Raw genomic sequence first — 13,574 nt, 5'->3', positions numbered from 1 at the left:
AACATCATTGGACAGGTTTTCCACGGCTATGATATCCTGGAATGTATGAAAGATGCAAGTCGTCGTTAGAATAGTTTCTGCTTTCTAAGTAAATAGCCGCCGAGGTTTCTGTCATTGGGAAACCTCCTGGAGTGTCACCAAAGCGTTAATGTCATATAGAGTCGATCAATGAGTTTCTGAGGCGAGTCTCGACGTCTTTGGACTGGAAGAGATCTAACCCGTCGACTTTTTACGTTTAGTTTGTCAAAGCCGGTTTTATATCGCCTACAAAATACTATTGGCCTACAGCGCTGAATATTAGAAAGAAAGTTGTCAGATATTTATAGAGCCCTCAATAACGATGATAGCATTACCTTCTGAGATGTAGGAGAATTTCCCATCTCCGTTAGCCTTTATCTGGCAAAAAATCTGGCCTTGTCTTTTTAATCTCCCACCTTGCGTAATGCTAACATTGGTGGTTTCTGAAAATCTGTGCAGATCTTGTAGATATCTAATGAGGGCGATCGATCCACTCCCGCATACGGGATCTTCGAGGACGCAATCGGTTGGAGCAAAAGCTCTCATCTCATAGTCCTGCGACGAGCCTGGCTTTTTGCCAGCTAGGATGATCCCACTATGTCCATATCTAGTGTTAGTTGCGGCCATCTGAGCAAAGTCAGGATTTGCATTATAGCAGGACTCTGCATCGGCAGCGAGGTACACAACCCATGCGGGGCCTACTTGCAACAGCTTGGGAGCCGCCAAGCAGTCAATCTGCAGACTTTTCCGATACTCATCAATGGCATCTTGCGGAATCTCTTCGACGTCAGCTCTTTCTGCTTTGAACGAGATCTTACCTTCATCGGAAATGGTCAAACTGACGATACCCAATTGGCATTCTTGCATTAAGGATTTCGCATTCTTCTGTCCAGTGAACTGCAAGAACGCCTTGCAAGAACCAATTGTAGGGTGTCCAGCAAATGGCAGCTCCATCGTTGGAGTGAAGATTCTCAGTTTGTAATCACATCTGTCGGTAGTAGCTTTGAAGAGGAATGTAGTTTCTGATAGGTTTGTCCAGTTGGCGATTGCCTGTAGCTGCTGGTCAGATACTAAACTCTCATCGATTCCCATGCAATTGACAACAGCAACGGGATTTCCTTTAAATGGTGAGCTGGTAAAGACATCTACCTGCAAAAACGGTAATTTCAACGCCATCTGATCGACAACTTTCTGGAACCGAATACTCCTATTCTCGCAAGCCACACCTTTCTGCGGGCAGTGCGCTCTCCATTATATACTTTCAAAAATGCTATGACTCATGTTCTGACTCATTCCGAATGGTATCGTTTAGCTTATCAACAATCGGTTTACATACTGATAGGGCATGGCTCTACATGCCATGAGCAGTGATAAAAGATTAGAATTTCCGGTCTAAACCGAACTCCAATTCTTTCTCTAGATCTAGAAATTCGCCATATCCACTTTGCGAGGCCGAAGGGGTGGTGCCATCGCGATTGGACTTCAATGCAATAGGTGAAGCTAACAGATTTTCTTGAGGCCTTGGTGGGAAATCTGTACCATGATCTGGTAGATCGCGCGAGTCGATACCGACGAAGGAGTCCTGAATTTGTGAATACTGCCCGGCCGCTTCCACCATATGGCTGGTAAAATCCCCATCGCTCACGATCTCGCTGCGAACTGGGGAGCTTTGCTGTTGAGCCTGCTGTCCACGTTTATCTTGTCTTTGCTGTTGTCTCTCCTGTTCTTCCAAGAGAGGTTGCCTTACATAGTGTCTGAAATCCTGAACCTCCTGCATTACCATTTGCTTCAGTTCCTCCATTTCGTTGATGCTCTCAAAGCTGAATTCGAATTTTTCACTGCAAACAGGTTCGTCTGCCGGATCGTGCCATATTGATAGATACGGATGTTCCAGCGCTTCTTCCACTGTTATTCTCCTCAAGGGATCAAACGCAAGCATTCTTTCTAGCAGGTCCAGTGCCTGGGAATTCGCCTGGGGGAAGATGTCCGCAAAGGGTACCTTGGGAATGAAACCCAATTGGTGTATGTAGTCCTGCACGTTTTTTGATCCAATTCTTCTAAGGGTTTCATCTGGTGGGGTCCCAAGCACTTGAAGTATTCGGTTTAGCTGATTTACGTAATCCTTGCCTTTGAAAATGGGCTTACCGCCAAGAAACTCTGCCAGGATGCACCCTGTAGACCACACGTCAATGGCCCTCGTATATCCCTGGTAGCTTAACATAATTTCTGGCGCTCTGTACCACCTTGTCGCCACATACTCAGTGAGAAACTGGTTGTTCTCCTCGGGATTCTCCGAGTACCCTCTGGCTAAGCCGAAATCGCAAATTTTCAGCTGACAATCAGCATTAACAAGCAGATTTCCCGGTTTCAAGTCTCGATGCAACACGTCTGCGGAATGTATGTACTTTAACCCACAAAGAATCTGGTAGATGAAGCTTTGATAGTGGGCATCCGTCAACGGCTGTTCCGATTTTATAATTTGATGCATGTCACATTCCATTAGCTCTTCGTATAGATATAGACCGGCAAACTGCCCATCAGGATAGAATACGATGTCCATGTCGTACAAGCATGTGATGTTCTTATGACCCCTGAAATGTCTCAGTAGCTTCAATTCTCGAAGAGATCTCTTACAAAGAAGAGTCTTTGAAAACACATTGGTCACTTTCTTGATCGCCACGGTGGTTTCTTCGGCAGCCTCAGTGAATCGTGCCGAGCAAACAACTCCATATGCTCCATGACCAATCTCCTTGATCAATTGGAACCTTTTGTCTACCGTAAAGTCCTGGTTGAATACCTTAAATGTATGTCTCTCAATCTTATCAGACATCTTGTCTTATGTCGCGCGAGAGCTCAGCAAAAGACACACGCTTAAAAGACCACCAGAAGTCTGATTGAATTCAATTCTGGACCAAAGATCGACAAACCGATCAACTTAAAGCTCGAACCCACTGCTAGACTTGTCGATCTGAAACTTTCTGACAGCTATCGTACTATTTTTAGAGTGATCCGAACTTTCCAAACCGAGCGCGGTGTCATAAAATACGTAGAGGCGCAATGGCTTATCGAAGTTGAAACCATTCATTGCAAACTCTAGCTGTGATTCAGGATAGCACTTCGAGGTTTCTGTAGAATTCTTTGACCTTTTCATTGGCTCTAATCCTCTTCGGATTGAAGTTCAACACTTGTAGAGTGTCTTTTGAGACAGCACGCGAGAGAGCGACGTAGACCTGGCCAGCTTCGAATATGTTCCTTAAATCGACCCTCAGTCTTTGTATCGTTTGTCCTTGCGCCTTATGAATTGACAGGGCCCAACAGAGCATTAACGGGAGTTGGTTACGCTCTAGACCGGTCTTGGCGCCCGGTAGATCAACTGGGAAACGCTCTGGCAGCATTAATTCGTGGTGGAACCTGTTATTGTTGTCTAGGGACCACCTAACATAGGGATAAACGGGCTCCTTGGAGGAAGTTTTTTTAGCATGGTTGATCATCGTCTCCAGCGCAGGAAGCCTCGACATTGGTCTGCTGTTGAGATCTTGCTTGAAATCTAGCGACTCCATGATTAGCGGATTGCCAATGGCGCGGCTAACTATTCTCATGTCCAGGATCACGTCATCGTCGACTAGACGGTAGAATTCTTTCATGACTCTCTCCAGTCGTTCTGTGATGAAAAACAGGACTTTGCCCAGAGAGCCGTTGAACAACTCTGATTCAGGTTTATTCTTCAGCATCATCACCTGGGCATCGACCTTCAGAGTGACTATTTTCTCAACCATGAGCGAAGAATCCAGTAGCGTCACGTATTCTTTGGGAGCCGCGTCTACGGCATGGAATCGATAGGCCTCGCCCGGTAGTGAGGCTAGTTGCCTGGCATTTGAACTTTCAACCTCTCTCCGCGTGGCATAAAGCTCCGTTGGAGCAATTCCATCCGGATACGAGACTGCTCTGCTTAGGTATCTGATGGTTTGGGTGAGCTGCGGAGTGACTTCGCCGAACCGGATGGCGTTCAGCATGCAGACCAGCTCGTCATCCTGCTGTCTGAAGACCTTTGTCAAAAGAATTGTTCGGTGGATACATGTCTTCCACATTTCACTTTCAAAGCAAAAGACGGCCATCTCGCCCTGCTGAGAGTCTCTTTTCTGTACCGGCGGCAGCTGGAAGAAATCTCCAGTTAGGACCAGCTGGATACCGCCAAAAGGTTTTTCATTCTTCCGCAAACGTCTTGCCACGAGCTCAAGCTTATCCAACAAGTGGCCGTCGATCATAGATACCTCATCAATGATAAGAACCCTAGTATTCCTCCAAACCGCCAACTGGTTATGCTGCTTCTCGAGCCGCTTGACAAGCTGGTCCCCGGTTCCAGTGCCTATTCCAACGCCAGACCATTTATGCAATGTGGTGCCGCCAATCGTAGCAGCGGCAAGCCCCGTCGATGCCGTGATAGCGATGGCTTCTTTCCCGTACAAGCCGTGTAATTTCGCAATTAAAGTTCGCAGGATAATGGACTTTCCAGTGCCAGCACACCCAGTATAGAAAACGCTCGCTCTCCTCTTCAGGACAAGATCAAGAACCGTCTGCTGTTCTTCAGTCAGACTAATAGTCGCCTCAGCCTTGCCGACATTGGATAACTTTCGTGTCAGAGGTCTAATTCGTTTCGAAGCGTTTAATTTGAGCCCTTGGAGTGGTCGTGGAGGCAAGGACCTTTTCAGCGACCCTGTACCACCGTCTTCACTCGAAAAGGAAGAGGTGCTCGAAGAGAGAGAGCTCGTCATTTGAGAGCCAACATCCCACTCGCCCTGGCTTGTTCCCAAGAAGCTTTCAGATTTCTGAAGAGGGGCTCTTTTCAGCACTGGACCTTTCTTAAGGTTGTTCAGCTTGGGAGGATTTATCAGTTTCTTCAGTTCTGAGTCAAGATCGCTCTCATCAAACGACCCTTGCGAATCAAACAGAGCTGATTTTCGAGATATGCTGCAAAGACTATCCGATTTCGTCACTTTTGGAGGCAGACTAGCATTAGTAGCAACGGCGGATGGTGGGACTCTAGCCTCCGTCTTTTTCGCTGCAATAAAGAAGGAGTTCAACGTTTTTTGCCTTAGAACCGGCTTCCCTCTGGTGCCATCGTTTCCCCCACCAAGCATTGATATCTGAAGACCACCACACAGCTTCAACCCACTTCGCCATCTCGCTATTCTTTGTTTAGATTCTTCTCATCGGCTTTTAATCGCGTGAAGCTTAGAGAAATTCTGTCCGACAATGACCGGGAAGATCCCGGACACCAGATTTGAGCTCCAGATTTGCAAATTTATGCTGTATTATGGGACTATCAAGGCCTTCGAAAGTGCTTTCAAAGTGCTCTATATAACAAGATAGTTGGCATTCTGCAGTTTGGTGGGGTCATGACTAATCAGTTTACCCATAGCTCTATGGGCGATAGACGATCCTCTATTGTTTACTCCACTAGTGTCGGTAAAGCCGGGCTGTATACTCCAGCCGATTATATTGCATCTGAGGTAAATGAAGTCCTGGGAGAGGAAGGCGAGGAAGAAGGGGAAGAAGACGATGGATCCGGATTGAGAAACTACAATGAACATAATGAGGGTGAATATCAATCGCTTTTGGATGCGAATAATGCGAGAACATTACAGAGAGAAGCTCAGCAGCTTCTCGAAGAAGAGAGAGATCTCCTGGTTGACAATAAGCTCTTGAAGGAAAGTAGAAAAGCAGCGGGCAACGGTACAAGGTATAATAGTGTGGAGGACTCTGCGGAAATTATAGATACATGGGAACAAGCGATTGAAAATGGCAAAGCCATTAGTACCAGCTACAACAGAGAAGTGCAAGTTTTGGGGGTTAATGCTCTTCCGTTGATCTTCACGTTTATTCTACAAAACTCTTTATCGCTAGCGTCGATCTTCTCAGTTTCCCACCTCGGGACGGAAGAGTTGGGTGGTGTCACTCTGGGATCTATGACCGCTAATATAACAGGTTTAGCAGCGATTCAAGGCCTCTGTACCTGTCTCGATACCCTTTGTTCGCAGGCATACGGGGCTAAGAATTATCATTTGGTGGGTGTGCTAATTCAGAGATGCGCGGTTATCACGATGCTTTCATTCTTGCCTATCATGTATATCTGGCTTTTCTGGTCTGAGACAATACTCTCCTGGATGATCCCCGAAAGACAGCTATGCGAATTGGCAGCAAGATACCTACGAGTGGCAGCGTTTGGTGTACCCGGCTTTGTCCTATTTGAGTGCGGGAAGAGGTTTTTGCAATGTCAGGGGATATTTCATGCTTCTACTATTGTTCTCTTCTTCTGCGCACCTTTGAACGCGATTATGAACTACGTTTTGGTGTGGGACAAAAGGTTTGGTGTTGGTTACCTCGGAGCTCCACTTTCCGTTGCAATTAACTATTGGCTGATGGCTTTCGGCTTGTTTCTTTATACCATCTTCACAAAGCAAGATATTAGACCATTGAAATGTTGGAATGGGTTGATCAAACCCAATCAAGTCTTCAAAAACTGGAAGAAAATGCTCAGCTTGGCACTTCCAGGCATTTTGATGGTGGAAACTGAATTTTTGGGTTTTGAAATCTTAACTGTGTTTGCATCGCATTTGGGCTCCACTTCTTTGGGCGCTCAGTCAATCGTCTCAACGGTAGCGTCTCTAGCGTATCAGGTTCCGTTCTCAATTTCAGTGTCTACCAGTACCCGCGTGGCCAATTTCATTGGAGCTTCATTGTACAAAAGTTGCATTATCACTTGTAAAGTTTCGTTACTTCTATCATTTGCCTGTTCATCCTTCAATATGTTGTTAATTTTCAACTTCAGGACTCAAATCGCTAAAATGTTCTCAACTGAACCCGACGTCGTTGATTTGGTCATCTCAGCTTTGCCAGTGCTTGCATTCATGCAGTTATTCGATGCCTTCAATGCATCCACCGCTGGTTGTCTCCGAGGCCAGGGTAGACAAAAGATTGGTGGCTACATCAATATGATTGCCTTCTATTGTATTGGCCTTCCAATGGCTTACTTATTAACATTTCGCTTTAATATGAATGTGAGCGGATTGTGGCTAGGTATCACTTGCGCTTTGATCATGATGAGTGTGTGTCAAGGCTTTGCTGTTTTCCACTGCGATTGGCTCGAAATCATACGAGCTGCCAGAAGTCGTAACACGGAGACAGCGAGAGTATAGCAGCTACAGACGTAGCTTCGAACATGGTCTTTTTTTGGTCGTATATAAAACAATTGCCCTTCTACTTACCTAATCGTTATTAAACTCCGATCTTTCTAATTCTTTCAATATCTTGCCCAAGTTGTTGTAGAGTCCCGGTACGGTTCTCTTCTTGCTCTTCCTCACTTTTTCAAAGAATTCAATTGCTTCGTGAGTGCTTTTGTCGTAGGTGGTAGCATATTTGTCAATCTCGGTCACCAGTGCTCTCCTTCTTTGATAGGTCCTTATCTTGGGCAGCTTGCTTAATTGGCCCTTTCCAAATAATCTCTCGAATTCCTCAATTTGAGCCTTCAAGCTTGTGGTATATTCATGGTAAACCTCTGCCACAGAGCTTGGATTGTCGATGACCTTTAAGTCATAGTGCTCCGCTTCATGTGATTCTGGTGCGCCCAAATTCGCCATGGCTCCATCCTTAACGATCGAGTTATGGAATTTCCCCGTTATGATCTGTTGACTGGTATCCCTGGGGCTGACACTCTCATCTTGCGGGTGTAGATCCTCATAGGTAGGGATCGTCATTTCAACATTTTGCACTAGCTCTTCCGAGATCTGAGATTCCAAAGGAACATTGACTGCCGTCGTTGGCATTACCAGCGGTTTCCTGAAGGCTCTCAGTTCGCCCTCCAAGTTCGTAGCGATAGATAGATCATCAATCGCATTGACATTCGGGCCTGGGTGCTGAGTCGGCAAGCCCGCCAGCTGATTATGAGCAAAGAATGAGGATCTTGTCGAAGCAAAATTGCGATGCCGGCGTGGAGTTGGCTCGCTCTGTGGCGTACTCGGTGGTCTTTGCAGCTCCGTAGCGGGCGTCGTGGGTATATGCAAATTATCCGAGTTAGTACTCAAAAGTGTAAAAGGATTACTGGGACTATACTCATCGAGAGCTAATATTTTCTTGATATAATCTAGATCGATCATGATTGCTGCATTCTGCTCCTGAACCATATCCAATTTCATTTTGAAAAGTTTCAACTCGTCCTCATTTGCCCCTAAATGAGTCGGTGATGAGTTGATAGCTTCCCAATCTTGAGCCAGCCGATCCACCCTGCTCTTGAAAGACTTCATAATGTCATCCAAGTTCATAAGCATTTTTACTAGGCCTCTTCTTATGGTTCCCTTCGTTCTGATGGGCAGACATGATTCAATTTTAGACGCAGCGACTTGAGTCATCTTACGTGCGGCTGACTCAAAAATGACTGAAACTCATTCGCATTGATTTACGTTGATAAGACGACCGCTGGATTAGCATAGAAGCATGCAATTCAACCTGGCTGACCTAGGGGGAGCAGTGATGGGTTAGTTGACAGCCTAGGGAGCGGTGGAGATGGATTCAATGCTAAATAATATACAAAATATAACCAAGCAATGGTAGCGACTCAGTTCTTGGCCTTCTTGACCACGTTGCTCTCTGGTTCTTCCTCCTCTGGAGACTTTTTCCTCTTTGCAGCGTTGATGTTCTTGGCGAAAATGTCTTGTACTTCATCAGGGTTTGCGATCTCCAACAGCGCCTTATCGAAAGTTGACAGCTCGACCGGCACACCACCAATCTCTACCAGCTGCTTTTCTGCAGCGCCATTTGCTGCCACGTCTTTCGTGGCAGAAATCTCTTCCAGCACCTTTTGGTTATAGTAGAGAGGCAGCACAGGAGAGTCGTTGCACTTCACGAAGACAGACCTGATCTTGTAGCCGTCGAGAAACGTCTTTAGGACTTGTTCGATGTTGTCGACCAACTCCTCGTCTTTGAACCACTGCAACTTCCCGAGGTGCACGTTGGCCGTTGTGCCTCTGGGAATCTTGACTGGCAGTCTGCTGGAGTAAACCTTGAGGAAGCTGTTGATCAGGGTCTTTTTCGAAAATTGCTTGTTTGCGTAGGCTCTGACACCGATGGGCGTCGTCTCTAGCTTGCTGTACGCCTTGCCCCCAAGTAGCTTGGGCAACGTGGTCACAACGTTGTCATCCGCCAGAATCAGAGAAAATTCAGAGATAAATGCCCTTCTTGCTTCGTAAGCCTTGTATTTGGTCTTCAAATCCCTGCCGCAAATCAACTCCACAGGCACGTCCCTCTCGTCCCCGGAAAGAACGAAGTCATCCACAGAGACTTTGCTCACATCCGAGTCCTTCAGGATCAGCAGGACTTTGAAATCCTTGACACTGGTCTCGCTCGCCTCGTTCCAAGGCCTGTACAGGGAGTGTTTCACGTCGATCAGCTTCAACTTAAAGTTCTTCTCAGACCCACTGAACGACGTGTTGTTAACCACAATCAATTGTATCGATTCATTCAGTTCCTCGCTGTCGTCTAGCAGATTCCGGGAGTCCGAATTCTTGCTAGCATCCTGAAACTTGCGTAATTGTTGGACAGAGTTCAGAATCCTCTCCCGAGGCACCGAAGTCAAGGATGGCACCGCTTTCTTCAACAGACTCTTGGTCTTTTGCTTGGCTTTCAATTTCTTGGTTGGAGTGCCCGCCGGAGTGCCTGCCGGGCTGGCTACCGGTGTCGATTTCTTCGAATTGGAGCGAGACTTCTTGCCCATACTACCAGAATCAGCGTCAAAGGCTTCAATTGCTTCTGATGAGCTTTAAATACCAGAGATGAGATGAGATGAGATGAGATCTTCAAATTATAGTTGAAAAATTTGTTACGTATAGAGCGATCGCACTGACAAAGCTATGAGCTGGAACCATCAGACCTTCAAGAGTAGCAGTCTGGAACCCACGATAAGACGGTTAGTGGTCTGTAGGTAGGTTAGCAGATATCAGCAATGGGTAAAAGGAAGAAGTCGACAAGAACTCCAGCAAAAAAAGTGGTTCTGAAGCTGGACACGATGTTCAATTGTCTTTTCTGCAATCATGACAAGTCGGTATCGTGTACGCTGGACAAGAAGAACAGTATCGGGTCGCTGCAATGCAAAATATGCGGGCAAAGTTTCCAAACGCGGATCAACGGGCTCTCGCAGGCCGTGGATGTGTACAGCGACTGGTTCGACGCCGTCGAGGAGGTCAACAGCGGACGCGGGAGCGAGAGTGAAGATGCAGACGACGACAGTGCCAGCGATTACGAGAGCGACTCGGATGCGGAGGCCAGGAAGCGGGCGACCGTGGTAGATAGCGATGAGGAAGAGCTCGACGACGAGGACTCCAGCGGTGCGAGACGAACTGCAAGAGCAGTGGTAGATAGCGACGAAGACGACGACGACGACGAGTGAGTACGTTATCTGGTGAGTTCTTTAAATAATATATAATATTGCAACGATAAATCATGACCTGGGGACGGAAATCTGGGTTTGCCCTATTCCCTTAGTGAGAGGCGTCAGCAGATGGCTTGAACAGCTCCTCCTTGAGTGGGATACCCAACTCCTTTCTCACATCGCTCAATTCGTCCAAGTACGCGTTGTACTGTCCGTCGTTCTCGACCTTATATCTCAAGGCTTCGAAAACTCTGATCGCGGTGGGCAGATCGTTGACTCTTCTTGCGGCTCTCAAAGCCTTCTCGATGACCACAGGTGCTGGAACCAAATCGTACGAGAAACAGTTGTTCAACACTCTTTGCACTTCGAAAAGGTCGTATGCCTCCTCGAACTCCTTCTCGAATCTGGCCGTGAACTCTTCAAAAGTCTCCTCATCATGCTCAGACGAATATTTTCTAATTTGACCAAACGATGTCAATCTCAATGGCTGGACACAGGGACGTGCAACGCTGGAAGTCAATGCGCTCCTCGAGACCACCGAACGACTCAAACTCTTAAACACAACTCTGGAAATCATTAGCCTACGATGCCAATTCTTGATGAACGCTTCAAATCTGCCAACTAAGCTCTTGATCCGCTAAGAAGTACTCGACCAACCGTTACTTGATGCCTTCAACCTGGCTTTTTCCCGATAGAAGCGACTACTAACGTCTTTCAACACTATTTAATTGGTTCGTGGCGCATGACATCCTATAAAATACTGTATATATCGACCGCTAATGCCAGCTAGAGCGGCGGTCTGAGGTCGCTGGGGCCACCAGGAGGTCGCGAGGACTGTGGCGGGCGTGCTGTGCGGCGGTACGAGCTTGTCCGGGGACCGGGCGGTTGTTCTGTGTCGCATAGTTGCAGCGCGATGCTGGCGATCTTGTTGTCGAGCAAAGTGAGAAACTCGCTGCCTTCGGCGTGGGGCAGCCCTTGGACGTGGGACGGCGGCGGGGGCTGCTCGCAGCGCGCGTAGTCGAACTCAGGCGGAGGCGAGCTCGGCGGGGATATCAGGAACATTTTTTCACTCTTGGGGACCGTCAGGTAATCTGGCGAGTCGCGGTCGCAGGTGTCTGTCTGCGAGTAGGCGTAGGCGAGGCAGAACGGCGTCCCGCCGTTCTGCAACGCCCGCAGTATCTCTTGTGAGGCCTCTCTTGTCGGGCTTATGATCATCACTCTTTGGAAGTCTCTCAGCACGACCATCTCGACGGGATTGCGCGAGGTTATGGGTATGTTGGTGAGCACCTTGTCGGAGAGCCACCGCTTCAACGGCTCAGTCTTGTCGAGCACATTGTCTGCATTTGACGTTACGATAATTGTGTTGGTGACGCCTGCCATGCTTTGTGCAGGGCTTTGCTCTGTTCCTGGTGAAATTTCAAGCTCTTTCTCTGTTATGCGATAGCGCGCGGTGCTTATAGATGGACGTCCTGGCCGCTGGAAAAGCTGATCAACATGTAGAAGTTAAGGCCTGAGATGACAAGCCATGTGAGGAGGGCAAGGACCTTTGTGACAATGCCGTTGCTCATGTCTTTGTAGCGGACGACTTCTTGCTCGTGTTCAGCTGGCCTCTGGGGCTCTGCCTCGCTCAGATCTTGCAGCTCGTAATTGTCGTTGTCCGGCGTTATCCTGGCACTCATGATCTTGCTGCTGCTGGTGAAGTAGAGTAGCGGGGCCGAAACGAAAGGTAGTAGGAGCGAGAGAACCACTTGGGAGGCGTTCAGTGCGCCACTGAGCCCGTTTCTTCCGGCAACCAGTACGAGAATTAAGCATGGCGTGATAGCCACGGCTCTTGTGGCACTTCTTCTGATACTTGGCGAGATCGTCCAGTTTAGAAACCCTTCGCTGACCATCTGCCCGCTCAGGGTGCATACTATCCCCGCGCTTTGGCCTGAGAACAGCAGAGCCAGGACGAAGATGGTGCCCGCGGTCTTGGACAGCGACTGAGACAGCAGGTTGTAGATGGAGAACAAGTCTGCCTCGCCGGAGCCTGTAGTGTCAGTGGCCCCGTAGAGGGTGGCGCCGGAAACGATTAGGATGGCGCAATTGACGAACAAGGCCACTGTGAAGAGAGAAATTAGTAGTTCTGCCATCGTGTAGCTGAGAGTGGACTCGATTGCCGCGATGGACGGCCTGTAGTTTTCATGATTGTTATCGATGTCATCTTCATCCGGGACGTAGTAGCCATTCTTCATGTCGAAATCTCTCAGACGTGGTTGCACCACGCCAGATCCCAGGAACAACGAATGCGGCATAACCGTGGCACCCAGGATAGCCAAACTCAAGTACAGTCCGTCTCCCTCGATGGCTGCCCTACTGGGTAAAAAACCGCTGAACACCTCTCTGGCGCTCCCCAAATCGGCGTAGAAGAGCTCGATGGTGAAGCAAACGACCGTAGCTGCGACTAGCGCAGCGACAAACATCTCAAAACACCTTACGAGCTTCAGAGATCCGTTGGTTCTGTACGCCATAAGCACAATCAGGACGTCCCCAACGGTAAGAACCACCCCGAGCGCCAGCGGCAGGCCAAAGAGAATATTCAGGGAGATTGCCGTTCCGATCACTTCGGCCAAATCGGTCGCTATGATGGCAGTCTCCGCAAGGATATACAGCGCCACATTGAGCCCGTGTGGCAGATGCTTCCTGCAATTCTGAGCCAAATCCAACCCGGTGACAGCTCCCAGTCTGGCACACAGACATTGCCAAAACGCTGCCATGAAGTTGGATACCAGCACAGAAAACAGTAACTTGTAGCGATGAGCAGAACCCGCTGCCACTGCAGTACTGTAATTACCAGGATCCATATACGAGACAGACACCATCAACCCAGGCCCTATGAATTGGGCGTATTTCTTCAACATTCGTAAAATGGCCAGATTTCTATTCGGAGATTTGGATCCGGGCTCCTCCGCCTGTAGATCATCATCTGCTCTTTCCTGCAACGGCTGATACAACGAATTTCCCATCAATAAACGCCTTAGACCGGACTCAATTGGCTCTGTTTGCTGATTATTCTTGTCGAACCGATATTTCAAGAAAGGCACTGTGCTTCGCTTTCTGCGCAGTGTCAGGCCCAACCAGCATAAAAGATGCCCAG

At 48.0% G+C, this 13,574-nt stretch overlaps 10 protein-coding genes across 10 annotated transcripts; 2 read left to right on the top strand and 8 right to left on the bottom strand.

Moving 5' to 3' along the window:
- Positions 1-312: 312 nt before the first annotated feature.
- YHI9 (Yhi9p) lies at positions 313-1,194 on the bottom strand (the record flags this gene model as incomplete). Its single annotated transcript, XM_037284231.1, has 1 exon — positions 313-1,194. The coding sequence occupies one exon, from the start codon at positions 1,192-1,194 to the stop codon at positions 313-315; it is 882 nt and encodes a 293-aa protein (XP_037140127.1).
- Positions 1,195-1,396: 202 nt separating this feature from the next.
- SLT2 (mitogen-activated serine/threonine-protein kinase SLT2) lies at positions 1,397-2,848 on the bottom strand (the record flags this gene model as incomplete). Its single annotated transcript, XM_037284230.1, has 1 exon — positions 1,397-2,848. The coding sequence occupies one exon, from the start codon at positions 2,846-2,848 to the stop codon at positions 1,397-1,399; it is 1,452 nt and encodes a 483-aa protein (XP_037140126.1).
- A 274-nt stretch (positions 2,849-3,122) lies between these two features.
- RRM3 (DNA helicase) lies at positions 3,123-5,156 on the bottom strand (the record flags this gene model as incomplete). The annotated part of the gene is made up of 1 exon (XM_037284229.1): positions 3,123-5,156. One exon carries the CDS (start codon positions 5,154-5,156, stop codon positions 3,123-3,125), a length of 2,034 nt encoding a protein of 677 aa, XP_037140125.1.
- Positions 5,157-5,414: 258 nt separating this feature from the next.
- On the top strand, positions 5,415-7,214 carry ERC1 (Erc1p; the record flags this gene model as incomplete). Its single annotated transcript, XM_037284228.1, has 1 exon — positions 5,415-7,214. One exon carries the CDS (start codon positions 5,415-5,417, stop codon positions 7,212-7,214), a length of 1,800 nt encoding a protein of 599 aa, XP_037140124.1.
- Positions 7,215-7,283: 69 nt separating this feature from the next.
- On the bottom strand, positions 7,284-8,423 carry HG536_0E03600 (transcription activator GCR1-like domain-containing protein; the record flags this gene model as incomplete). The annotated part of the gene is made up of 1 exon (XM_037284227.1): positions 7,284-8,423. The coding sequence occupies one exon, from the start codon at positions 8,421-8,423 to the stop codon at positions 7,284-7,286; it is 1,140 nt and encodes a 379-aa protein (XP_037140123.1).
- A 206-nt stretch (positions 8,424-8,629) lies between these two features.
- On the bottom strand, positions 8,630-9,784 carry CIC1 (Cic1p; the record flags this gene model as incomplete). The annotated part of the gene is made up of 1 exon (XM_037284226.1): positions 8,630-9,784. One exon carries the CDS (start codon positions 9,782-9,784, stop codon positions 8,630-8,632), a length of 1,155 nt encoding a protein of 384 aa, XP_037140122.1.
- Positions 9,785-10,012: 228 nt separating this feature from the next.
- Positions 10,013-10,456, top strand: ELF1 (Elf1p; the record flags this gene model as incomplete). The annotated part of the gene is made up of 1 exon (XM_037284225.1): positions 10,013-10,456. The coding sequence occupies one exon, from the start codon at positions 10,013-10,015 to the stop codon at positions 10,454-10,456; it is 444 nt and encodes a 147-aa protein (XP_037140121.1).
- Positions 10,457-10,547: 91 nt separating this feature from the next.
- COX6 (cytochrome c oxidase subunit VI) lies at positions 10,548-11,015 on the bottom strand (the record flags this gene model as incomplete). Its single annotated transcript, XM_037284224.1, has 1 exon — positions 10,548-11,015. One exon carries the CDS (start codon positions 11,013-11,015, stop codon positions 10,548-10,550), a length of 468 nt encoding a protein of 155 aa, XP_037140120.1.
- Positions 11,016-11,224: 209 nt separating this feature from the next.
- RCN1 (Rcn1p) lies at positions 11,225-11,818 on the bottom strand (the record flags this gene model as incomplete). Its single annotated transcript, XM_037284223.1, has 1 exon — positions 11,225-11,818. One exon carries the CDS (start codon positions 11,816-11,818, stop codon positions 11,225-11,227), a length of 594 nt encoding a protein of 197 aa, XP_037140119.1.
- A 74-nt stretch (positions 11,819-11,892) lies between these two features.
- Positions 11,893-13,443, bottom strand: SMF2 (divalent metal ion transporter SMF2; the record flags this gene model as incomplete). Its single annotated transcript, XM_037284222.1, has 1 exon — positions 11,893-13,443. One exon carries the CDS (start codon positions 13,441-13,443, stop codon positions 11,893-11,895), a length of 1,551 nt encoding a protein of 516 aa, XP_037140118.1.
- Positions 13,444-13,574: the final 131 nt, after the last annotated feature.

Source organism: Torulaspora globosa, chromosome 5 (genome assembly GCF_014133895.1).
Source record: "Torulaspora globosa chromosome 5, complete sequence".
NCBI classification, from domain to species: domain Eukaryota; kingdom Fungi; phylum Ascomycota; class Saccharomycetes; order Saccharomycetales; family Saccharomycetaceae; genus Torulaspora; species Torulaspora globosa.
This window is presented reverse-complemented; position numbering and strand designations above follow the sequence as displayed.